Raw genomic sequence first — 27,023 nt, 5'->3', positions numbered from 1 at the left:
AAAGTTTATTCTCTACTCTTGAGCCCAATGTCCAAATGTAATGGAAGTCAGGAAGAATACTTGTGGGCCAAATACTTGTTTTCTAAAGGGTATGACCACCTTTAGTCCCATGTGGTATTTCTAATGTTAACCTTGAGATCAGAGTCTAAGTAATCATTCCAGGACGAAACGAGAAAAGTCAGAAACCAAGAGTTTTACCAGATTTCAACCTTATCTACCACACTTGAATCAGAGGAAACCTTTGTTCACCAAAATTCACGACTGGGAAACTGTGTTGACCAAATCTACCAGTGTGAAGACCTTCTGTCATGGGAACATTCCTCATGAACTACCCTGTGTTCTTTACACACAAAAATTGGGACAATTCTCCAAGTCTACAGTAGAAGCCTAACCTGTGTGAATTCGATCTCTAAGGATTTCATGGATGGAATCAGCTGGGGATTAAGTACAGTTGAGTTAGAGATCAGCTGTTTAGGAATATTGATATATGTAGTTAGATCTACTACTTCCATGGTGTGGATGCTCGTGAGATACCTCGGAAGTCCTCCAGATGACAGAAGGAGCCGATGTAGGATCATAAGGAAGTCTGAGAAGTGGTGGTGATACAGTGAGGACCAGAGCATGTCACAACTTTAGTCTATGGAACCTGAAGAATACTGGAGAACATGGAGACGAGCGTGGATACCAGATGTCCTAAGTGACCAGAGGTCCCACAAACTAACAAAGCAGGAGAGAATTGCTAGTACCAGTTCATAGCCTGTACAGGTGTTTCCATCCCTTTGGAGAAAAAGATTGTCGTTGAGGGACTTAGGATTGGAGGGAATTAGCTAATTAGAAATGTACAAAAAATTTCAACAGATCCAGCTGACCTATATGTAGGGAGACCTCTGAACTCTCCCCCAAAAGATAATGGATAAGAAGCGGATCACGCACATTGAATTTCAACCAAACCTTTAATTCTTCCATGAGATAAGGTGCCACAAAGATGAGTCTTGTCAGCAGTTTACGTTACTCAATATGTTTAAAACGCATGAAAGTTTGGCAAAACAAAGTGCCCACAGCTATAATGAAATTAGAAGAGATAGTCAGCCAAACTGAGCACCCATGTGTGTGAGTCAGGAGAGAAAGTCAGCCAAACTGAGCGCCCGTGTGTGAGGGAGTCAGGAAAGATAGTCAGCAAAACTGAGAACCAATATGTGTGAGGGAGTCAGGAAAGATAGTCAGCAAAACCGAGCACCCATTTGTGTGTGAGGGAGTCAAGAGAGTTAGTCAGCCAAACTAATCACCCATGTGTGTGAGGGAACAGGAGAGATCATCAGCCAAACTGAGTGCCCTGTGTGAGGTAGATAGGAGAGAGAGTCAAACTGAGCGCCCATGTGTGTGAGGGACTTAGGAGAGAGAGTCAGCAAAACTGAGTACCAGTGTGTGAGGGAGTTAGGATAGTCAGCCAAACTGAGTGTCCATGTGTATGAGGGAGTCAGGAAAGATAGTCAGCAAAACTGAGCACCCCCATGTGTGTGACAGAGTCAGGAGAGATGGTCAGCCGAATTGAGTGCCCATGTGTGTGAGGGAACAGGAAAGATGGTAAGCTAAACTATGCGCCCATGTGTGAGGGAGTCAGGAGAGATGGTCAGCCAAACTGAGCAACCAATGTGTGTGAGGGAGTCAGGAGAGATAGTCAGCCAAACTGAGCGCCCATGTATGTGAGGGAGTGAGGCAGTGCCCGTGTGTGAGGGAGTTAGGAGAGAGAGTTAAACTGAGCACCCCTGTGTGTGAGGGAACAGGAGAGATGGTCAGCCAAATTGACCGCCCATGTGTGTGAGGGAACAGGAGGGCGTGATCAGCCAAACTAAGTGCCCCTGTGTGAGGGAGTCAGGAGAGATGGTCAGCCAAACTGAGCACCCATGTGTGTGAGGGAACAAGAGGGCGCGATCAGCCAAATTGACCGCCCATGTGTGTGAGGGAACAGGAGGGCGCGATCAGCTAAATTGACCGCCCATGTGTGTGAGGGAGTTAGGAGAGAGAGTTAAACTGAGCGCCCATGTGTGTGAGGAAACAGGAGAGATGGTCAGCCAAATTGACCACCCATGTGTGTGAGGGAACAGGAGGGCGCGATCAGCCAAATTGACCGCCCATGTTGGTGAGGGAACAGGAGGGCGCGATCAGCCAAACTAGGAGCCCGTGTGTGAGGGAGTCAGGAGAGATAGTCAGCCAAACTGAGCGCCCATGTGTGTGAGGGAGACAGGAGAGATAGTCAGTAGTGATGAGCGAGTGTACTCGTTGCTCGGGTTTTCCCGACCACACTCGGGTGACCTCCGAGTATTTATGACTGCTCGGAGATTTAGTTTTCATCGCGGCAGCTGAATGATTTACAGCTACTAGCCTGCTTAATTACATGTGGGGATTCCCTAGCAACCAGGCAACCCCCACATGTACTCAGCCTGGCTAGTAGCTGTAAATCATTCAGCTGCCGCAATGAAAACTAAATCTCCGAGCAGTCATAAATACTCGGAGGTCACCATAGCGTGCTCGGGAAAACCTGTGCAACGAGTACACTCGCTCATCACTAATAGTCAGCCAAACTGAGCGTCCATGTGTGTGGGGGAGTCAGGAGAGATAGTCAGCCAAACTTAGTGCCCGTGTGTGAGGGAACAGGAGGGCGCGATCAGCCAAACTGAGTGAGAAATGTATGAGAGTTGGGAGACAGTTTACAGGCAAACCGAGTGTGCATACAGTCATGGCCAAAAGTATTGACACCCCTGCAATTCTGTCAGATAATACTCAGTTTCTTCCTGAAAATGATTGCAAACACAAATTCTTTGGTATTATTATCTTCATTTAATTTGTCTTAAATGAAAAAACACAAAAGGGAATGAAGCAAAAAGCAAAACATTGATCATTTCACACAAAACTCTAAAAATGGGCCAGACAAAAGTATTGGCACCCTCAGCCTAATACTTGGTTGCACAACCTTTAGCCAAAATAACTGCGACCAACCGCTTCCGGTAACCATCAATGAGTTTCTTACAATGCTCTGCTGGAATTTTAGACCATTCTTCTTTGGCAAACTGCTCCAGGTCCCTGATATTTGAAGGGTGCCTTCTCCAAACTGCCATTTTTAGATCTCTCCACAGGTGTTCTATGGGATTCAGGTCTGGACTCATTGCTGGCCACCTTAGAAGTCTCCATTGCTTTCTCTCAAACCATTTTCTAGTGCTTTTTGAAGTGTGTTTTGGGTCATTGTCCTGCTGGAAGACCCATGACCTCTGAGGGAGACCCAGCTTTCTCACACTGGGCCCTACATTACGCTGCAAAATTTGTTGGTAGTCTTCAGACTTCATAAGCCATGCACACGGTCAAGCAGTCCAGTGCCAGAGGCAGCAAAGCAAACCCAAAACATCAGGGAACCTCCGCCATGTTTGACTGTAGGGACCGTGTTCTTTTCTTTGAATGCCTCTTTTTTTCTCCTATAAACTCTATGTTGATGCCTTTGCCCAAAAAGCTCTACTTTTGTCTCATCTGACCAGAGAACATTCTTCCAAAACGTTTTAGGTTTTTTCAGGTAGGTTTTGGCAAACTCCAGCCTGGCTTTTTTATGTCTCAGGGTAAGAAGTGGGGTCTTCCTGGGTCTCCTACCATACAGTCCCTTTTCATTCAGCCGCCGACGGATAGTACGGGTTGACACTGTTGTACCGTCGGACTGCAGGGCAGCTTGAACTTGTTTGGATGTTAGTCGAGGTTCTTTATCCAACATCCGCACAATCTTGCGTTGAAATCTCTTGTCAATTTTTCTTTTCCGTCCACATCTTGGGAGGTTAGCCCACAGTGCCATGGGCTTTACACTTCTTGATGACACTGTGCACGGTAGACACAGGAACATTCAGGTCTTTGGAGATGGACTTGTAGCCTTGAGATTGCTCAAGCTTCCTCACAATTTGGTTTCTCAAGTCCTCAGACAGTTCTTTGGTCTTCTTTCTTTTCTCCATGCTCAATGTGGTACACACAAGGACACAGGACAGTGGTTGAGTCAACTTTAATCCACGTCAACTGGCTGCAAGTGTGATTTAGTTATTGCCAACACCTGTTAGGTACCACAGGTAAGTTACAGGTGCTGTTAATTACACAAATTAGAGAAGCAGCACATGATTTTTCGAACAGTGCTAATACTTTTGTCCACCCCCTTTTTTATGTTTGGTGTGGAATTATATCCAATTTGGCTTTAGGACAATTCTTTTTGTGTTTTTTCATTTAAGACAAATTAAATGAAACAAAGAATTTGTGTTTGCAATCATTTTCAGGAAGAAACTGAGTATTATCTGACAGAATTGCAGGGGTGTCAATACTTTTGGCCATGACTGTACGTACAAGGGAATTGGAGACATAACGCTCGGCCGTTCCGAGCACCCATGTGCATGAGGGAGTTGAGAGAGAGAGTGCTCATGTGCATGAGGGAGTTGGGAGACACAATGCTTAGTATGAGGGAGTAAGGATATATACTGCTCAGCCGAAGAGTGTCCGTATGTATGAAGGAGTTGGGAAACACAATGCTCAGCTGAACAAAGCTCCTATATGTATGAGGGAGTAAGGTTACATAGCACTCGGCCAAAGAGTGTCCATATGTACGAGGGAGTTGGGGAGAATTACTTTGCGAGACCTAACAAAATTCTGACTCAGTTTGCACAAAGCGACTGCTGTAACTGTGAATTAAGTATGAAGAGAAGGTTCCTACCGATTTAAGAGTGAAAATGACTGAGGAGATTTGCCATTCAGGCAGGAGGTAAAGTTGGATGGTCACTCTCGCGGAAAATACAGCGGGTGGCCAATACGCCATTATCACAAACGTGGATGAAAAAGCATTCAAGCAGATATTAAATTTGGAGACAGCAGAGGAGGAGAGTAGACACACTGGCGCCAAAGTTTACTTATCATGCAGGAGAAGTCAACTAAAAAAACCAACAACAAAGCCTTCCACCGGCCCGCAAACGGCTCCTGGTCCTGGAAGCCCCAAGTGCCTGACAATTTGGCACCGCAGCCACATTGGGTTGGACATCTTCTAAGACACCTAAGAAGGTTCGGTAATTCTCAGCTGTAATACCGTCTTCGGAAATGACAAATTAGCTCTTCGTCTTTGTGCCGCCATAGAAAGCGCTAGGCATAAATATCACTGGAAAGCGGAAAATAAAAAAAACGTTGCTGGGTGACCGCTAGAGCTGATAAACCGCGCCATTCTCCCACAAGGAGTTTTTTTTTTTCACCGAAATGCAAGATTTGAGGCGCTCAACTGAAGCAAAAAAAGGTACAGAACAAAAACTAAGAAAACCGACCAGAAAACAACAAAAAAACCAAGGTTACATATGGCGAAGGGAAGGTTCCCAACGGCGTGTTAATGAAGCGCGTCCCGGCCATGTCACAGGATGACGGATGGCGCCGCCATCACTCTTCTCAGGCTCATCCATTACCAGATGAAAGCTCCTCCAGACAGGATCATCGATGGAGAGAGGATAATGTCAGTGCACGTTATACCCCTGGAGCATCGGGAAGAGCCATGAATACGAGAGGTACTGCATCATCGTGGCAGCACAGACAAAGTGCCAGCTCGGCTTCTTGTTGTTGTTTACTGTGAGACATAGAGAGATGGGCTTTATAGGACAGGAACATCCGTCACTGACTCCCAACTTCATTCACACTTTCCATCCGACCCCATCCATCTTCTCGGCAAAAGCGATGACAGTGCACAATTCAACACCTTCTCCTCCTCCTCCTCTGCCCCTGGCATATCAATACACACAAAAAAAGAGGAGCTTCACAGGGACGAGCTGCGGACTCTGCCACGTCGGTGCCCGCCTTTCATCTCCGCAGCTCATTGAGGTGCATGGGCTTGATCTAGAAGTTAATATTTTCCGGATCGGGGCTCTGAGTGGGGAGCAGACATCTGGCCTGATTTGGCCTGGGCCTCCCTCAGACTACGGGCTGGAATAAACTTTAAAGGATTAAAAACTTTTATAGAGTTTATGGCGACAACAACTCCGCCTGGCATAAAAAAATAATAATAATAAAAAAAAAAAAAGATTAAAATCTCCATGGACTTTCACCAGGAGAAGCACATCTTGTGGACATCAGTTGGGGCCACCAGACAGCTAAGAAGACACGTCCTCAGCTGTAAAAGGGGATATTACTTTTTCTATCTGAGATCCCTGGACAAGAAAAATAGATTACAAAGCGTCCCCCCTTCTGGGACCACCGTGGATCTGCTGTGATCTGTGGAGTAACTGTGGCTCCACGGGTGAGATGGAGCATTACCCTATGACACCTATGGGCTGTCCATGTAATGCCGGAGTCATGGCTCCTCCGAAAGGTTTGGTTAACGGATAAGACAAGTTGGTCCATCCTGTAGCGAAACTTCTGATGACCAATTACCGGCTCCTGAGAATGAGAAGAACGCCGCATGCACAAACTAGATCCCAGAATGGACTCCTCGTCCCGGACGGTCCTCGTCCCGGACGGTCCCCACCACTCTTCCACAGACATAGTCCTTTAATAATTTAGAGCCCTTTAATAGGGAATCTGAAAATGAGTTTTCTCTCCCAGACCAGCCCTTCTGTATAAGAATCCATGATTGCCCTCATGTTATGAGCCTCGCTGTTCTGGACTAGTGGATTGCAGAGATCTGACCATCCAAAAGGGCCGTTCCCAGCATGTTCGTGTGCCGGTTTAACCAGTGGCGCCAACACAGTTAGGACAAGAAAGTAAAGTATCATGATGCTTCAAGGGCGAGAACTATGAAATGTCAGCGACAGAATCGAATACTGAAGCCACCCGCAGGTCACAGCAATCCTGAGACGTGGTGCAGACGGCCTCATTGTGCCCCAGGGTGTCTACAGAGGTACAGATGGCATTTATGTGATCCAGGGTGGCTACAGAGGTACAGACGGCCTTCTATGTGCCTCAGGGTGGCTACAGAGGTGCAGACTGCCTCTATGTGCCCCAGGGTGTCTACAGAGGCACAGATGGCCTCTATGTGCCCCAGGGGTGGCTACAGAGGCACAGATGGCCTCTATGTGCCCCAGGGTGGTTACAGACGGCCTCATTGTGCCCCAGGGTGGCTACAGGGGTACAGAAGGCTTTCTATGTGACCCAGGGTGTCTACAGAGGTACAGACGACCTCTATGTGACCCAGGGTGGCTACAGAGGTACAGACGGCCTCTATGTGCCTCAGGGTGGCTACAGAGGTACAGACGGCCTCTATGTGACCCAGGGTGGCTACAGAGGTACAGACGGCCTCTATGTGACCCAGGGTGTCTACAGAGGTACAGACGGCCTCTATGTGCCTCAGGGTGGCTACAGAGGTACAGACGGCCTCTATGTGACCCAGGGTGTCTACAGAGGTACAGACGGCCTCTATGTGCCTCAGGGTGGCTACAGAGGTACAGATGGCCTCAATGTGCCCCTGGGTGTCTACAGAGGTACAGACGGCCTCTATGTGCCTCAGGGTGGCTACAGAGGTACAGACGGCCTCTATGTGACCCAGGGTGTCTACAGAGGTACAGAAGGCCTTCTATGTGCCCCAGGGTGGTTACAGACGGCCTCATTGTGCCCCAGGGTGGCTACAGGGGTACAGAAGGCTTTCTATGTGACCCAGGGTGTCTACAGAGGTACAGACGACCTCTATGTGACCCAGGGTGGCTACAGAGGTACAGACGGCCTCTATGTGCCTCAGGGTGGCTACAGAGGTACAGACGGCCTCTATGTGACCCAGGGTGGCTACAGAGGTACAGACGGCCTCTATGTGACCCAGGGTGTCTACAGAGGTACAGACGGCCTCTATGTGCCTCAGGGTGGCTACAGAGGTACAGACGGCCTCTATGTGACCCAGGGTGTCTACAGAGGTACAGACGGCCTCTATGTGCCTCAGGGTGGCTACAGAGGTACAGATGGCCTCAATGTGCCCCTGGGTGTCTACAGAGGTACAGACGGCCTCTATGTGCCTCAGGGTGGCTACAGAGGTACAGACGGCCTTCTATGTGACCCAGGGATGGCTACAGAGGTACAGACGGCCTCTATGTGCCCCAGGGTGGCTACAGAGGTACAGATGGCCTCAATGTGCCCCTGGGTGGCTACAGAGGTACAGACGGCCTCTATGTGACCCAGGGTGTCTACAGAGGTACAGACGGCCTCTATGTGCCTCAGGGTGGCTACAGAGGTACAGATGGCCTCAATGTGCCCCTGGGTGTCTACAGAGGTACAGAAGGCCTTCTATGTGCCCCAGGGTGGTTACAGACGGCCTCATTGTGCCTCAGGGTGGCTACAGGGGTACAGAAGGCCTTCTATGTGACCCAGGGTGTCTACAGAGGTACAGACGGCCTCTATGTGCCTCAGGGTGGCTACAGAGGTACAGATGGCCTCAATGTGACCCAGGGCTGGCTACAGAGGTACAGACGGCCTCAATGTGACCCAGGGCTGGCTACAGAGGTACAGACGGCCTCAATGTGATCCAGGGTGGCTACAGAGGTACAGACGGCCTCAATGTGACCCAGGGTGGCTACAGAGGTACAGACGGCCTCTATGTGCCCCAGGGTGGCTACAGAGGTACAGACAGCCTCTATGTGATCCAGGGTGGCTACAGAGGTACAGATGGCCTCAATGTGCCCCAGGGTGGCTACAGAGGTACAGACGGCCTCTATGTGACCCAGGGGTGGCTACAGGAGTACAGACGGCCTCTATGTGATCCAGGGTGGCTACAGAGGTACAGACGGCTTCTATGTGCCCCAGGGGTGGCTACAGAGGTACAGACGGCCTCTATGTGATCCAGGGGTGGCTACAGAGGTACAGACGGCCTCTATGTGCCCCAGGGGTGGCTACAGAGGTACAGACGGCCTCTATGTGATCCAGGGTGGCTACAGAGGTACAGACGGCCTCTATGTGCCCCAGGGGTGGCTACAGAGGTACAGACGGCCTCTATGTGATCCAGGGGTGGCTACAGAGGTTCAGATGGCCTCATTGTGCCCCAGGGTGGCTACAGAGGTACAGTCGGCCTCTATGTGACCCAGGGTGGCTCCAGAGGTACAGATGGCCTCTATGTGACCCAGGGGTGGCTACAGAGGTACAGACGGCCTCTATGTGCCCCAGGGGTGGCTACAGAGGTACAGACGGCCTCTATGTGCCCCAGGGTGGCTACAGAGGTACAGATGGCCTCTATGTGCCCCAGGGATGGCTACAGAGGTACAGACGGCCTCATTGTGCCCCAGGGTGGCTACAGGAGTACAGACGGCCTCTATGTGATCCAGGGGTGGCTACAGAGGTACAGACGGCCTCATTGTGCCCCAGGGTGGCTACAGGAGTACAGACGGCCTCTATGTGATCCAGAGTGGCTACAGAGGTACAGACGGCCTCTATGTGCCCCAGGGGTGGCTACAGAGGTACAGACGGCCTCTATGTGACCCAGGGGTGGCTACAGAGGTTCAGATGGCCTCTATGTGATCCAGGGGTGGCTACAGAGGTTCAGATGGCCTCATTGTGCCCCAGGGTGGCTACAGAGGTACAGTCGGCCTCTATGTGACCCAGGGTGGCTCCAGAGGTACAGATGGCCTCTATGTGACCCAGGGGTGGCTACAGAGGTACAGACGGCCTCTATGTGCCCCAGGGGTGGCTACAGAGGTACAGACGGCCTCTATGTGCCCCAGGGTGGCTACAGAGGTACAGATGGCCTCTATGTGCCCCAGGGATGGCTACAGAGGTACAGACGGCCTCATTGTGCCCCAGGGTGGCTACAGAGGTACAGTCGGCCTCTATGTGACCCAGGGTGGCTCCAGAGGTACAGATGGCCTCTATGTGACCCAGGGGTGGCTACAGAGGTACAGACGGCCTCTATGTGCCCCAGGGGTGGCTACAGAGGTACAGACGGCCTCTATGTGCCCCAGGGTGGCTACAGAGGTACAGATGGCCTCTATGTGCCCCAGGGATGGCTACAGAGGTACAGACGGCCTCATTGTGCCCCAGGGTGGCTACAGGAGTACAGACGGCCTCTATGTGATCCAGGGGTGGCTACAGAGGTACAGACGGCCTCATTGTGCCCCAGGGTGGCTACAGGAGTACAGACGGCCTCTATGTGATCCAGAGTGGCTACAGAGGTACAGACGGCCTCTATGTGCCCCAGGGGTGGCTACAGAGGTACAGACGGCCTCTATGTGACCCAGGGGTGGCTACAGAGGTTCAGATGGCCTCATTGTGCCCCAGGGTGGCTACAGAGGTACAGACGGCCTCTATGTGCCCCAGGGGTGGCTACAGAGGTACAGACGGCCTCTATGTGATCCAGGGGTGGCTACAGAGGTTCAGATGACCTCATTGTGCCCCAGGGTGGCTACAGAGGTACAGACGGCCTCTATGTGACCCAGGGTGGCTCCAGAGGTACAGATGGCCTCTATGTGACCCAGGGGTGGCTACAGAGGTACAGATGGCCTCTATGTGACCCAGGGGTGGCTACAGAGGTACAGATGGCCTCAATGTGACCCAGGGATGGCTACCGAGGTACAGACGGCCTCTATGTGAACCAGGGTGGCTACAGAGGTACCGATGGCTTCAATGTGACCCAGGGGTGGCTACAGAGGAACAGTTTTCCCTGTCTTCGCCTTGTGCAATATGGCGGTTCTCTAGGTACAACTACTGCAATAACTTCAGACTGTCTAAAAAAATTGTAGGACATTTTGGCTTTCTGCATTTCACAGATGAATGATAACATGGGAATATTTCAGGCAGAATATGGTAGGAGGAGACGGGATCTACCTGGGGACCGACAAGCATGATCCGAGCAAGAGATACTGCAGACATGTTACCATTATGGGGTCACGGGGCCACATAATGTGAGAGGCGGCCCACCTGTCATTAGCACTGTCCTCAGCCCTGGAGGACATATCTGCTGTCAGCACCACCAGGACTTGGAACCTACTGGCCAGGCTTCATCTTCCTCTAAAGCTTGGCCTTCCCTCGCCCGCCTGACGCCTTCCCTCGCCCGCCTGGCCTAATTCTCTGCTGCAGATTTGGCAGGGCGCTTCCTTGCCCTCTTGTTCAGCCTTACAAGCTTGCTACGTTATCCGATGCCCTGCTAAAAGTCATATACATGTTGCACCACGCAGAGGTCGGCCATGGGAGCAACACGGTGTCAATATCCCCCGCGTCCATCACAGTGCGGGCCGAGGAACCCACCCTGACAGCCTAGATAATACAGGGCGAGAAAGGACGCAGGTCTCCGGTGTTTAATCCTTGGAGAGTCTCGTTTCTTCCACCACTCCCACCTCTTCCTTGGAGCCCCCCTCCCCATTCCTTCTCTCGCTCCTTAAGACCTCATGGGCCCTCAGTCACACATCTTAAAAGAGAAATAAAGCACAAAAACAACAAAGGCTTACTTGTCTTAAGTCGATGAAGGCCAACTGCAGTGTGTCCCCCTGGAACCCAGGCACCGGGCCCGATCTGGCAAACCCTGTGGGAAAGAATAAACCATGAAAGGCGTCTTTAAATAGGCATGGACAGGAAGATTGGCAGACGGATGACAGCGAGGACAAGGGAGGCTGGGGGAGAGGAGGAACCCGCATCTATGGGGCCACGTCTCGGGCCCGTCACGCTCTTTGTCTGCTCTTCAAAATTTGTGTCATCAAAACACCATTAATTCCAGCGTCCTGACAGCGAGGAAACTGTACTAACTCAACCCCAAATCTATTCCCATGGGCCACTCCGAGCGCCGCGCTATTTCTATGGTCAATGGACAAACAAGTCAACCAAAAAAAAAAGAAGCAGCGATGGCTTGAGGTGGGGGCGACATTGTCCGGGGTCCTTTCATTTGGGGGAAGCTTTGTATATTGCGGCAGGAATTTTCCGATTTCATGGCTGTCACCCTGCCCCCCCCCAGTAGGTATCAATAATAAATAACTGCGGACAATCGCGCGTCCCCCCGCATATTTCCATTATCTGGTATGGTGCATTACATCCGGGGATTGGGGGGCGACCATTGACTCAGCCACTGGGAATCTTTCTAAGATGATTACATGGTCCCTGCCGTAATATTATCCCGAGCCGGGAGACAAGGGTGTGCGGGGCGTACAGTGCGGTGATCTCCATGAGACCGGGCGACGTGCCGGATTCTCATCATAATCGCTGGATGGGAATCAGGGCTCAGACGGCGGCGGCGGAGGGCGTGCGCTGCCAGGTGACAATGTGTCTGACGGGACGGACGCTCCGCGCCTACTGCTCTGTTAGATCAATTGGTTCCTGTAAAGGTGACGAGATGGAATAATGGAGGCCAGAGCCGGAGCACCATCACCCCCACCGTGCTGGCCGGACACCGGAGAACCTACCGCCACATACAGACCTAATATCGAGGGGGGTCTGGGTGCGAGAAGGAGACAGACACAAGAAAGAGCCGCTAGAGTCAGAAATGCCAAGACGGAATAATGGAGGCCAGAGCCGGAGCTCAATCACCCCCACCGTGCTGGCCGGACACCGGAGAACGTACCGGCCACATACAGACCTAATATCGAGGGGGGTCTGGGTGCGAGAAGGAGACAGACACAAGAAAGAGCCACTAGAGTCAGAAATGCCAAGACGGAATAATGGAGGCCAGAGCCGGAGCACCATCACCCCCACAGCGCTGGCCGGACACCGGACAACCTACCGGCCACATACAGACCTAATATCGAGGAGGGTCTGGGTGCGAGAAGGAGACGGACACAAGAAAGAGCCGCTAGAGTCAGAAATGTCAAGACGGAATAATGGAGGCCAGAGCCGGAGCTCAATCACCCCCACTGTGCTGGCCGGACACCGGAGAACGTAACGGCCACATACAGACCTAATATCGAGGGGGGTCTGGGTGCAAGAAGGGAGCGAGAAGGAGACGGACACAAGAAAGAGCCACTAGAGTCAGAAATGCCAAGACGGAATAATGGAGGCCAGAGCCGGAGCTCAATCACCCCCACCGTGCTGGCCGGACACCGGAGAACGTAACGGCCACATACAGACCTAATATCGAGGGGGGTCTGGGTGCGAGAAGGAGACGGACACAAGAAAGAGCCGCTAGAGTCAGAAATGTCAAGACGGAATAATGGAGGCCAGAGCCGGAGCACCATCATCCCCACAGCGCTGGCCGGACACCGGAGAACCTACCGGCCACATACAGACCTAATATTGTCCCGAGGGGGGTCTGGGTGCAAGAAGGGAGCGAGAAGGAGACGGACACAAGAAAGAGCCGCTAGAGTCAGAAATGTCAAGACGGAATAATGGAGGCCAGAGCCGGAGCACCATCACCCCAACCATGCTGGCCGGACACCGGACAACCTACCGGCCACATACAGACAATATCGAGGGGGGTCTGGGTGCAAGAAGGGAGCGAGAAGGAGACGGACACAAGAAAGAGCCGCTAGAGTCAGAAATGCCAAGACGGAATAATGGAGGCCAGAGCCGGAGCTCAATCACCCCAACCATGCTGGCCGGACACCGGACAACCTACCGGCCACATACAGACAATATCGAGGGGGGTCTGGGTGCAAGAAGGAGACGGACACAAGAAAGAGCCGCTAGAGTCTACCGTACTATTACTGCGTCCCACTCAATTACACTACGTCATATTACGCACGGTTATATTATTGTGCAGGGTTACATATTACACAAGCTTATATATTGCGAGTGCCTACATATTCCGCACGGTTACATATTACATATAACACAGATATATATCACACACGCTTCTATATTACGCAGAGTCATATATCATGCATGGGGACATATTACGCATGGGGACATATACGGTTACATATTACGCAGAGTTATATATCACACACGGTTACAGATCATGCACGCTTATATATCATGCATGATGACATATCATGCACGGTTACATATTACTCAGTTACATATCACACACACCTATATATCACGCATGGTTACATATTATGCACGGCTACAGATCACGCACTCATATCACGCATGGTTACATATTACGCAGTTATATATCACTCACGCTTTTATATCACGCATGGTTATGTATTATGTACAGCCATAGATCGCGCACCCTTCATGCACGCTTATATATCACACATGGTTACATATTATGCATGGCCATAGATCACGCACGCTTCTATATCATGCATGCTTATATATCACACATGGTTACATATTATGCATGGCCATAGATCACGCACGCTTCTATATCATGCACACTTCTATATCACACATGGTTACATATTATGCATGGCCATAGATCACGCACGCTTCTATATCATGCACACTTATATATCACACATGGTTACATATTATGCACAGCCATAGATCACGCACGCTTCTATATCATGCACACTTATATATCACACATGGTTACATATTATGCACAGCCATAGATCACGCACGCTTCTATATCATGCACACTTATATATCACACATGGTTACATATTATGTACAGCCATAGATCACGCACGCTTCTATATCATGCATGCTTATATATCACACATGGTTACATATTATGTACAGCCATAGATCACGCACGCTTATATATCATGCATGCTTATATATCACACATGGTTACATATTATGCACAGCCATAGATCACGCACGCTTATATATCATGCATGCTTATATATCACACATGGTTACATATTATGCACAGCCATAGATCACGCACGTTTCTATATCATGCACACATATATCACACATGGTTACATATTATGCATGGCCATAGATCACGCACGCTTCTATATCACACACGGTTATATATCACACATGGTTACATATTATGCATGGCCATAGATCACGCACGCTTCTATATCACACACGGTTATATATCACACATGGTTACATATTATGCACGGCCATAGATCACGCACGCTTCTATATCACACATGGTTATATATCACACATGGTTACATATTATGCATGGCCATAGATCACGCACGTTTCTATATCATGCACACATATATCACACATGGTTACATATTATGCACGGCCATAGATCACGCACGCTTCTATATCACACATGGTTATATATCACACATGGTTACATATTATGCACAGCCATAGATCACGCACGCTTCTATATCATGCACGGTTATATATCACACATGGTTACATATTATGCATGGCCATAGATCACGCACGTTTCTATATCATGCACACATATATCACACATGGTTACATATTATGCACGGCCATAGATCACGCACGCTTCTATATCACACATGGTTATATATCACACATGGTTACATATTATGCACAGCCATAGATCACGCACGCTTCTATATCATGCACGGTTATATATCACACATGGTTACATATTATGCACAGCCATAGATCACGCACGCTTCTATATCATGCACACTTATATATCACACATGGTTACAAATTATGCACAGCCATAGATCACGCACGCTTCTATATCATGCACGGTTATATATCACACATGGTTACAAATTATGCATGGCCATAGATCACGCACGCTTATATATCATGCACACTTATATATCACACATGGTTACATATTATGCACGGCCATAGATCACGCACGCTTATATATCACACATGGTTACATATTCTGCACGCTTACATATTATGCATGGCTATAGATCATGCACGCTTATATATCAAGCACGGTTAAATATTCGGCGGAGTTATATATTACACACGCTTACATATCACGCACGTTTACATATTATGCACTCTTATAGATCATGCACGCTTACATCAGTCCCAGCTGACGTGAGACAGATGACCGGCCAGGTGATGGGCTAGGTGATGGGCCAGGTGATGGGCTAGGTGATGGGCCAGGTGATGGGCTAGGTGATGGGCCGTGTGGCGCTGTTTCCGGCGCTGCTCTCAGCCCTGCTCGGGGGATATAGGGGCTTGCATACGGCCATTGTCCGGCCACATTTCCGCCCCCTCCTCTCGGCCACAGTCTGTAAATCTTTATACCAGTAGATTACAAGACAGGAGCTGCCAGACGACAGACCCCACGGCTTCCCACAAGAAGAGACAGAGGAGAGGCTGGATGGAGGCCGCTGCTCGGAGTGACGCTGATGGATGGCCGGCCGCCCGCCCCGGGATGAGGCAGGGTCACAGCTCCTGCTGCTCAGGTTGACGGCACCTGCTCTGCCATTCAGGGCGTCTAATTGGGCAGCAGGAGATCTGCAGTTGGTGGCAGGGTTTCCCGGCTGATCCCAGTGTCACTGGCCCAGCTCTGAACTGTGACCGATGCACGGGACCTGTGCAGGAGAGAGGGGGAGCCTCCATGGAACGAGGAAGAAGGGGGAAACGGCCTCCACGGCACGCGGGGGGGGGGGGGGGGAGATAGCCTCCACGGCACACGGAGAGGGGGAAATGGCCTCCATGGCACGCGGGGGGGGGGGGAGAGATAGCCTCCACGGCACACGGAGAGGGGGAAATGGCCTCCATGGCACGCGGGGGGGGGGGGGGGGGGGATAGCTTCCACGGCACGCGCAGGGGGGGAATAAATAGGGGTATTAGCCTCCACAGCACGCGGGTTTAGGTGAATAGTGTCCACACGACACCTCCACGGTTTTCATGGGAGAGATAGCCTCCACGGCACAGGGGGGAAGGGATAACCTCCATAGCGTGGGGGGAGGGGATAGCCTCCATAGCGTGGGGGGAGGGGATAGCCTCCATAGCGTGGGGGGAGGGGATAGCCTCCATAGCGTGGGGGGAGGGGATAGCCTCCATAGCGTGGGGGGAGGGGAAGCCTCCATGGCGGGATCGCTCTGCGGCCGGTCACATACTTACGCTCACACTCCTTCACGTCCAGATTGAACTGCTGTAAGGCCCCCATTGTGATCTGCTTCACCTCCGCCTCCAGGAGCAGCTGCGTCAGCGACGTGGACAGGTGCTTACAGGCCGACATGCAGGCCGTCTGCGCCACCTTACCCTGCAAGACACAAGACAGCCGGGTCACAGCATGATGGGGTGGTTGTGATCTACAGAGTACATGTCTGGATCTGGTGGTCAGACCATTATGGGAGTTGTAGTTATAATAATCTTTATATAGCGCTAACATATTCCGCAGCGCTGTACAGTTTTCACACATTATCATCGCTCTCCCTGATGGGGCTCACAATCTACATTCCCCATCAGTATTGTCTTTGGAATGTGGGAGGAAACCGGAGAACCCGGAGGAAACCCACACAAACACGGGGAGAACATACAAACTCCTTGCAGATGTCGTCCTTGGTGGGATTTGAACCCAGGACCCCAGCGCTGCAAGACTTCTGTGCTAACCACTGAGCCACCGTATTATGGCTGTGTCTGGTGGTCAGAGCATGATGGGGGTTGTAGGGTTCCTTTATGTGCACATGGAGCCAACAATGATCTCCCAGACAATGAGCAGAGCCATGCACAGCAGCACAGAGTATTCCAGGAGACATTATACAGGTAGGACAGGAATTAGCATCCGGGGATATCACAGAGAAGCTGCGGGGGGCGCCGTGGAGTCTCCACACCAGATAGAGGGCAAGTAACATCCAGATCTTTGCTGCACACTCGAGGACTAGTACAAACAATGGTGCGGCACAACACACGGCGGTGCGGCACAACACAAGACGGTGCGGCACAACACAAGACGGTGCGGCACAACACAAGACGGTGCGGCACAACAACACCTGCTGTGCAGAACATGCGGCAGTACACAAGACGGTGCGGCACAACACACGACGGTGCGGCACAACAACACCTGCTGTGCAGAACATGCGGCAGTGCGGCACAACACACGACGGTGCGGCACAACACCACCTGCTGTGCAGAACATGCGGCAGTGCGGCACAACACAACACTAGCCGATGTGTGATGAATCCAAATATCCATCTCTAGATTCGGTTTTCTTCACAGTTCCCGTTTCCGTATCTAATGCTGGAAATGGCGGTCACTTACCTGACCGGCTTTTGATTTTGCCTATCTTATGATCAGTGACACCCACTTGGCTCATTTCTGCCGTCCCCCATGCTTTACACTGCAGCTATATTTGTTTTGATTAAATTTCACAACAGCCAAATTCATAAGGCAGAGCACAGAGATGAAATTATTACTGGGCGGCCATCACTCTGTTCACCAGCTGCCATTTATTGGACTACTTCTAGCAGCAACTAACCACGGAATACCAGAAGCGAAAAACCCCACAGAACGCGCCGGACACAGGGAACACCATGCAAAACCCGCCGTGCACTGGGGACACCCCGCAAGACTCACCGTACACTGGGAGCACCCGGCAAGAACCGCCGTACATCGGGGACACCCCGCAAGACCCGCCGTACACCAGGAGCACCCGACAAGAACCGCCGTACACCGGGGACACCCCGCAAGACCCACCGTGCACCCGGGGAACCCCCCGCAAGACCCACCGTACACCAGGGACACCCCGCAAGACCCGCCGTACACCGGGGACACCCCGCAAGACCCGCCGTACACCCCGCAAGACCCGCCGTACACCGGGAGCACCCCGCAAGACCCGCCGTGCACCGGGAGCACCCCGCAAGACCCGCCGTGCACCGGGGTCACCCCGCAAGACCCGCCGTACACTGGGGACACACCACAAGACCCGCCGTACACCGGGGACACCCCGCAAGACCTGGTGTAATAAACATGCTGTATAAAAGGACAGAAAGTATCTTGCGCGTATGTACAGCGAGTTCTGCAGGTCCTACAGACACAGGGGCCGGAGTGCACAGGGGCCGGATCACAGAGGACACTGGAGACGTCTGTGCAACATCATGATGATCGCAGATGTCGGTCCATCCTCAGAGCAGCGCTCCTGCTTACCGGTAGCATCCGTACCCGTACGGTATTTAAGGGAAGAAATATGTCATTGATTAGCTGTAATGGCGGGTGTGAATGGCGGCTTTGTGCAGCACCCGCCTGGTATCACAGCGCTCGTTATCGCTCAATTTACTGCCTGACACAAGGAATAAACAGTCATTAATCTGCTCGCTGCGCGGCCGATATCAGGAGTCTGGGAGAAACCGGAGCAGACTCCAAACAGTGTAAACCTGCTTACTACACTTTTAGGTTTTAATTTGGTGCCTTTGGCAAAACCTTGCTTGCTGTCAATGAATAGAAACATTTTCTTCCCAGGAAAAAGTGAACAAAACTTGACGGAGTTCTGTAAATTTCCACGGTTTGTCAAACGCTGTCTCTGCCGTGGCTCCAAGTCTGATAATTGAATCCCGAGGAAGACAGATGAGGAGAGAGCAGTGAGGATTTCCACAGGAGCCCGACGCTTGTTTATCGGGGCCGTGATCACAATTTGGTAAGTATTCGGCCTCCTGTATGTGAAGATCGAGGAGAAACTAGAAGGAATATTATTTGACGGAATTTCATGCAAATTTTTAAGAAGTGATGGCGGATCATAAGCCAAGCATGGAGGATAACCCCCATCCAGAGAGGGGGCCCGGAGATAATGAGACTCTCTGAAGCGATGCATTTATTTACCCAGGATTCCAGGAAACGTTGATACAGATCATTAATCTTCCTAATGACCTGCATTTTCCACCCTCTAGATGCCTTAATGATGAACATGAAATCCTTTCAACCCCTAATTAAGCACGCTAGAGTCTGGAGGTCCCGAAGCACTGCTGCTTCCAGTCCTGGACCCCCGCAAGGAGAGTATACACAGCTTATAGGTGGAACAATCACCCCCTGTACAAAGCGCTCCGGGGCCATTACCTGGTTGCCTCGCCCTCCGCTCCGGGGCCATCTCCCAGTCACCTCGCCCTCCTCTCCGGGGCCATCATCTGGTTGCCTCACCCTCCGCTCCGGGGCCATCGCCCAGTCACCTCGCCATCCGCTCCGGGGCCATCGCCCAGTCACCTCGCCATCCGCTCCGGGGCCATCGCCCAGTCGCCTCGCCCTCCACTCAGGGGCCATCGCCCAGTCGCCTCGCCCTCCGCTCAGGGGCCATCGCCCAGTCGCCTCGCCCTCCGCTCAGAGGCCATCGCCCAGTCGCCTCGCCCTTCTCTCCAGGACCATCAGTCAATCGGCTCAGCTTCGGCTCCCAGGCCATCAGTCAAGAGGCCTTGCCATCCGCTCCCGGCCATCACCCGGTCGCCTCACCCTCCGCTCCGGGGCCATCAGCCAAGAGGCCTCACCCTCAGCTCCCGGGCATCACCAAGTCGCTTTACCCTCCGCTCCAGGGCCATCGCCCGGTCGCCTCACCCTCCGCTCCGGGGCCATCAGCCAAGAGGCATCGCCATCCGCTCCTGGTCATTACCCGGACGCCTCACCCTTCGCTCCGGGGCCATCGCCCGGTCACCTCGCCTTCCACTCCAGCGCCATCAGCCAAGAGGCCTCGCCCTTTTCTCCCAGCCATCACCCGGTCACCTCACCCTCCGCTCCCTGCCATCAGTCAAGAGGCCTCGCCATCCTTTCCCAGCAAACACTCAATTGCTTTGCCATACGCTCCCGGCTATCACCCGCTTGCATCACTCTCCGCTCTGGGGCCATCACCTGGTCGCCTCACCCTCCGCTCCAGGGCAATCAGCCGATTGCCTCACCCTTTAAGCCAGGAGAGGTGTGGTCCGGGCCAAAAGTACCATAGAGATGACATTTCTATGACATTCTTCATGTGCTTTTATGGTCCTTTTTGTGTGATTTAATGCGCGCGTTTTTGGTCTGTTTTGCTTAGTCGTGCTATTTATTGTTTAGCCAAGTAACACGACCACATTGGAGGTGGATGAGAGAAAGATGCCAGCATCAAGCAGATAACACAATCTAAACAATGCTGCAAAAACTGCAAAAAGAAAAGAAAAAAAAGTAAAATGCAAGTTTTGGGAATGCACAATTGGTGCGATGTGCTCCTCTGTGCGTGCAGGGATGATGCGGCTGGAATAAAGGCGTCAGTGCTCTGCCGTGTGCGTCTCTGCTGTATATCCGGGAGTAGGCTGCAGTAATACGGACACCGTGTGTTACAGGCGTTAATGATAGATTCCGGTACGATGACTCCGTACACAAGAGCTCATTACCCAATATCAGCTCATTACTCCCCTCCTCGTACTCCCACTCCTGACAATTACACACAGGTGCTTGATTTCCTTCCATTCCTGGCTTATTAGGTGCAGTCATACATAATGACGGTTACAGAGGGGTCCAGTGGACACTTCTCCCATCTGCCCGCTGTACTGAGGGGTCCGGTGGACAATGCTCGAGTCTGACTGCTGTACAGAGCGGTCCGGTGGACAATGCTTGCATCTGCCCGCTGTACAGATGGGTCCGGTGGACAATGCTCGTGTCTGCCCGCTGTACAGAGGGGTCCGGTGGACAATGCTCGAGTCTGCCTGATGTACAGAGGGGTCCGGTGGACAATGCTCGAGTCTGACTGCTGTACTGAGGGGTCCGGTGAACAATGCTCGAGTCTGCCTGCTGTACAGAGGGGTCCGGTGGACAATGCTTGCGTCTGCCCGCTGTACAGAGGGGTCCGGTGGACAATGCTCGTGTCTGCCCGCTGTACAGAGGGGTCCGGTGGACAATGCTCGTGTCTGCCCGCTGTACAGAGGGGTCCGGTGGACAATGCTCGAGTCTGCCCGCTGTACAGAGGGGTCCGGTGGACAATGCTTGCGTCTGCCTGCTGTACAGAGGGGTCCGGTGGACAATGCTCGAGTCTGCCCGCTGTACAGAGGGGTCCGGTGGACAATGCTTGCGTCTGCCCGCTGTACAGAGGGGTCCGGTAGACATTACTCCCTTCTTTCCACTGTAAAGAGGGGTCCGGTAGACACTGCTCCTATCTGTCTGCTGTACAAAGCAACAACTATCGCCCTACTGACCAAAGTTAAGAAGTTCAAGGTGTCAGAATTAGGTGACAATTGCCTCCGTGACTGGGGGGAGGGGAGTGCTGCGACGATCGCCTCCGTGACTGGGGGGAGGGAGTGCTGCGATGATCGCTTCCATGACTGGGGGGAGAGGAGTGCTGCGATGATCGCTTCCATGACTGGTGGGAGAGAACGCTGCGACGATCGCCTCCATGACTGGTGGGAGAGAACACTGCGACGATCGCCTCCATGACTGGTGGGAGAGAACGCTGCGACGATCGCCTCCATGACTGGTGGGAGAGAACGCTGCGACGATCGCCTCCATGACTGGTGGGAGAGAACGCTGCGACGATCGCCTCCATGACTGGTGGGAGAGAACGCTGCGACGATCGCTTCCATGACTGGTGGGAGAGAACGCTACGACGATCGCCTCCATGACTGGTGGGAGAGAACGCTACGACGATCGCCTCCATGAATGGTGGGAGAGAACGCTACAACGATCGCCTCCATGACTGGTGGGAGAGAACGCTACGACGATCGCCTCCATGACTGGTGGGAGAGAACGCTACAACGATCGCCTCCATGACTGGTGGGAGAGAACGCTACGACGATCGCCTCCATGACTGGTGGGAGAGAACGCTGCGACGATCGCTTCCATGACTGGTGGGAGAGAACGCTGCGACGATCGCCTCCATGACTGGTGGGAGAGAACGCTGCGACGATCGCCTCCATGACTGGTGGGAGAGAACGCTGCGACGATCGCCTCCATGACTGGTGGGAGAGAATGCTGCGACGATCGCCTCCATGACTGGTGGGAGAGAACGCTGCGACGATCGCCTCCATGACTGGTGGGAGAGAACGCTGCGACGATCGCCTCCATGACTGGTGGCAGAGAACGCTGCGACGATCGCCTCCATGACTGGTGGGAGAGAACGCTGCGACGATCGCCTCCGTAATCTGGGGACCATTTCCCAGCACGACTGCAGAACGTCGAGTCGGAGGAAGCAGCCAGATAGGAGCCGACCTCACCCTGCCCCGCGCACCGCGACAACTCCAGGAGGGTGTGCGGGAATCAGACGGTAGTCACTACATACATGTGATAATACACCTGCACTGGCAGAACGTGCCGCCGGGATGGTTAGAGGGGTCGCTGCCCGTATGCCGATAACGAAGCGTCCCACACTCGGCAGGGCACGTGTGAGCAGGACAAGGCCGGAAAGTGCAGAAGCCTCTGAACGTTTCTATTCACTAGCAGGAAGAAAAAAAAAAGGTTGAAAAGTGTAATAGAGTGTATTCACAACGAGAAGAATTTGCATTAATCCAGTAATCTGGGGCGAATCTGAAAAATAGAAAATCTCATAATACAGAATATCTGATAATCCGGCAGGTGCTGGAACAAAGAAATCACAGCACAAAGACTACGGCGGCAGTGTGATCACCCCCGAGGAGCCGAGCCCACAGGACACCGCAGCGGGGCAGGGATTAATGGCGTGGCTCACTCCATGCAGCCTCACAACACGCGTGTTACTTGTCATGCAGATCACGCCCCGGACCCCTCACTGCAGGCGGCACCCCGGACCCCTCACTGCAGGCGGCACCCCGGACCCCTCACTGCAGACGGCACAACGGCTACTCACCGGCATCCTGGAGTGAGTATCGGCTGTGGCCTACGGCAAGAAGGTAGAGGTCACGAGGATGAGGAGGAAGGACCCTCACTAATGAAGGGAGCAGGAAATGGTAAGAAACACCCCTAGTTCATAAATAATACCGCCCCTCTACTACAAAGATAAGAAGACCACTAAGGCTCTGCGGCACAAACTAACAAAAAAAGACAGTGTAGGGATCCTACAACTGGTTGTCTGTCCTGATGTGACCTTATAAAGCACAAGATAAGGTGCCGCCATATACATCCGTGACATCAGATTCGTGCCGCCATATCACCACCATAAGTCTCCACTATCAGAATATTTAATACGGGCAAACTTCCTTCCCCAGAAACAAGAACGTCCTGAACTCAGAGTCACCTCTATAGGAGGATGCTGGAAACTATGAAAGGAATGATTAAAGAGAAAATATACCGAAAATAGTGCCAGGCACAATCTGCGGGCGAACAGCACTTCCTGCAGAACGTGGCAATAGCAGATCGGGCCGCCACAATGCTCCGCATCACTAATGTCACATCAAGCATGGGAAACACACAACACACGACTGTACACAAGATAGTCAAGAAGGGGCAGCATTATAGTAGTTATATTCTTGTACATAGAGGCAGTATTATAGTAGATATATTCTTGTATATAGGAGCAGTATTATAGTAGTTATATTCTTGTACATAGGGGCAGTATTATAGTAGTTATATTCTTGTACATAGGAACAGTATTATAGTAGTTATATTCTTGTACATAGGGGCAGTATTATAGTAGTTATATTCTTGTACATAGGGGCAGTATTATAGTAGTTATATTCTTGTACATAGGAGCAGTATTATAGTAGTGATATTCTTGTACATAGGGGCAGTATTATAGTAGTTATATTCTTGTACATAGGGGCAGTATTATAGTAGTTATATTCTTGTACATAGGGGCAGTATTATAGTAGTTATATTCTTGTACGTAGGGGGGGCAGTATTATAGTAGTTATATTCTTGTATATAGGGGACAGTATTATGGTAGTTATATTCTTGTACATAGGAGCAGTATTATAGTAGTTATATTCTTGTACATAGGAGCAGTATTATAGTAGTTATATTCTTGTACGTAGGGGGCAGTATTATAGTAGTTATATTCTTGTACATAGGAGCAGTATTATAGTAGTTATATTCTTGTACATAGGAGCAGTATTATAGTAGTGATATTCTTGTACATAGGAGCAGTATTATAGTAGTTATATTCTTGTACATAGGAGCAGTATTATAGTAGTTATATTCTTGTACATAGGGGCAGTATTATAGTAGTTATATTCTTGTACATAGGGGCAGTATTATAGTAGTTATATTCTTGTGCATAGGAGTAGTATTATAGTAGTTATATTCTTGTACATAGGGGCAGTATTATAGCAGTTATATTCTTGTACATAGGAGCAGTATTATAGTAGTTATATTCTTGTGCATAGGAGTAGTATTATAGTAGTTATATTCTTGTACATAGGGGCAGTATTATAGTAGTTATATTCTTGTACATAAGGGCAGTATTATAGCAGTTATATTCTTGTACATAGGAGCAGTATTATAGTAGTGATATTCTTGTACATAGGAGCAGTATTATAGTAGTTATATTCTTGTACATAGGGGCAGTAGTATAGTAGTTATATTCTTGTACATAGGGGCAGTATTATAGTAGTTATAATCTTGTACATGGGGCAGTATTATAGTAGATATATTCTTGTGCATAGGAGCAGTATTATAGTAGTTATATTCTTGTACATAGGGGCAGTATTATAGTAGTTATATTCTTGTACATAAGGGCAGTATTATAGCAGTTATATTCTTGTACATAGGAGCAGTATTATAGTAGTTATATTCTTGTACATAGGGGCAGTATTATAGTAGTTATATTCTTGTACATAAGGGCAGTATTATAGCAGTTATATTCTTGTACATAGGAGCAGTATTATAGTAGTTATATTCTTGTACATAGGGGCAGTATTATAGTAGTTATATTCTTGTACATAGGAGCAGTATTATAGTAGTTATATTCTTGTACATAGGAGCAGTATTATAGTAGTTATATTCTTGTACATAGGAGCAGTATTATAGTAGTTATATTCTTGTACATAGGAGCAGTATTATAGTAGTTATATTCTTGTACATAGGGGCAGTAGTATAGTAGTTATATTCTTGTACATAGGGGCAGTATTATAGTAGTTATAATCTTGTACATGGGGCAGTATTATAGTAGATATATTCTTGTGCATAGGTTCACCGCAGATCTGATATTTGCCTTATTCTGTAGCATGCGGAGCTACTTACGGGGAGATGTGTGAATACTGCAAATGTGCTGTTCAGGAAAGCCACCAGATCCAGGAGATAGTCGCTGGCCTGCTCCGCACACTCTGCTGCCATCCAGTCGTAATCCGCCAGCTGTAGGAACTGGTCGATTTTCTGGTTCAGATTGGTGTAGATTTCCTCCTCTGCAGCCTGTCGGGCGTCCTGCACAAGACACACGGTAGTAGGTGAGGGTCACACACACGACCCAGACATCATCAGCATTCACGTCTCATACACTTAGGGGCCACCAGAGAGGCCGGCAGCGGCCTCCACAAAGCGGCCCTGTCCTTACCTTGAATGTGGTCAGGCCGTACAGCTTGGAGGTGTGGACAGTGTCGGGGAGAACGTTGGTGATGTTGGTGATGAACTCCTCCAGGAACTTGCAGGAGACCTCCAGATGGCTGGTATTGATGATGATCTGTACAAGCTGAGGAGACAGGACGGGGGACCCTGGTTACTTCTCTGCATTCTCAATACTGGTGGTCTCACTGGTGATTATAGGGGCTGTCGCTGGCCATGGGCCCCAGGCTTCTGAGTGACCGCACCAGCTCTACCCTGATCATCACATGATAACCGAGGGCAGTCCGTAGCCGCTGATTGGCTGCAGCAGTCACCGATCTCCTACCTTTCACTTCTAGCTCAGATAGCCCGTGATAACTGCAGGCAGTCCGTAGCCGCTGATTGGCTGCAGCAGTCACCAGTCTCCTACCTTTCACTTCTAGCTCAGATAGCCCATGATAACTGCAGGCAGTCCGTAGCCGCTGATTGGCTGCAGCAGTCACCAGTCTCCTACCTTTCACTTCTAGCTCAGATATAGCCCGTGATAACTGCAGGCGGTCCGTAGCCGCTGATTGGCTGCAGCAGTCACCGGTCTCCTACCTTTCACTTGTAGCTCAGATATAGCCCGTGATAACTGAAGGCAGTCCGTAGCCGCTGATTGGCTGCAGCAGTCACCAGTCTCCTACCTTTCACTTCTAGCTCAGATATAGCCTGTGATAACTGCAGGCGGTCCGTAGCCGCTGATTGGCTGCAGCAGTCACCGGTCTCCTACCTTTCACTTGTAGCTCAGATATAGCCCGTGATAACTGAAGGCAGTCCGTAGCCGCTGATTGGCTGCAGCAGTCACCGGTCTCCTACCTTTCACTTCTAGCTCAGAAATAGCCCGTGATAACTGCAGTCAGTCCGTAGCCACTGATTGGCTGCAGCAGTCACCGGTCTCCTACCTTTCACTTCTAGCTCAGATATAGCCCGTGATAACTGAAGGC

The 27,023-nt window shown here is 50.9% G+C and overlaps 1 protein-coding gene across 3 annotated transcripts in view; it reads right to left on the bottom strand.

The window, feature by feature from the left end:
- The window catches only part of EXOC6B (exocyst complex component 6B), a 211,570-nt gene that overhangs the window by 67,981 nt on the left and 116,566 nt on the right, over positions 1 to 27,023 (bottom strand). For 2 of the 3 annotated variants that reach the window (XM_077280336.1, XM_077280335.1), the window contains exons 17-20: positions 26,051 to 26,185; positions 25,741 to 25,920; positions 16,768 to 16,909; positions 11,400 to 11,473 (exon numbers count right to left, since the gene is read on the bottom strand). In XM_077280336.1, the coding sequence (XP_077136451.1) occupies positions 11,400 to 11,473; positions 16,768 to 16,909; positions 25,741 to 25,920; positions 26,051 to 26,185 (531 nt within the window). Of the gene's footprint in view, positions 1 to 4,898; positions 5,618 to 11,399; positions 11,474 to 16,767; positions 16,910 to 25,740; positions 25,921 to 26,050; positions 26,186 to 27,023 lie in introns of those variants that run through there. The other variant, XM_077280337.1, reaches the window with a different exon arrangement.

This window comes from Ranitomeya variabilis, chromosome 1, assembly GCF_051348905.1.
Source record: "Ranitomeya variabilis isolate aRanVar5 chromosome 1, aRanVar5.hap1, whole genome shotgun sequence".
Lineage (NCBI taxonomy): Eukaryota > Metazoa > Chordata > Amphibia > Anura > Dendrobatidae > Ranitomeya > Ranitomeya variabilis.
Note: the sequence above shows the minus strand (reverse complement) of the source record. Positions and strands in the feature narration are given on the sequence as shown.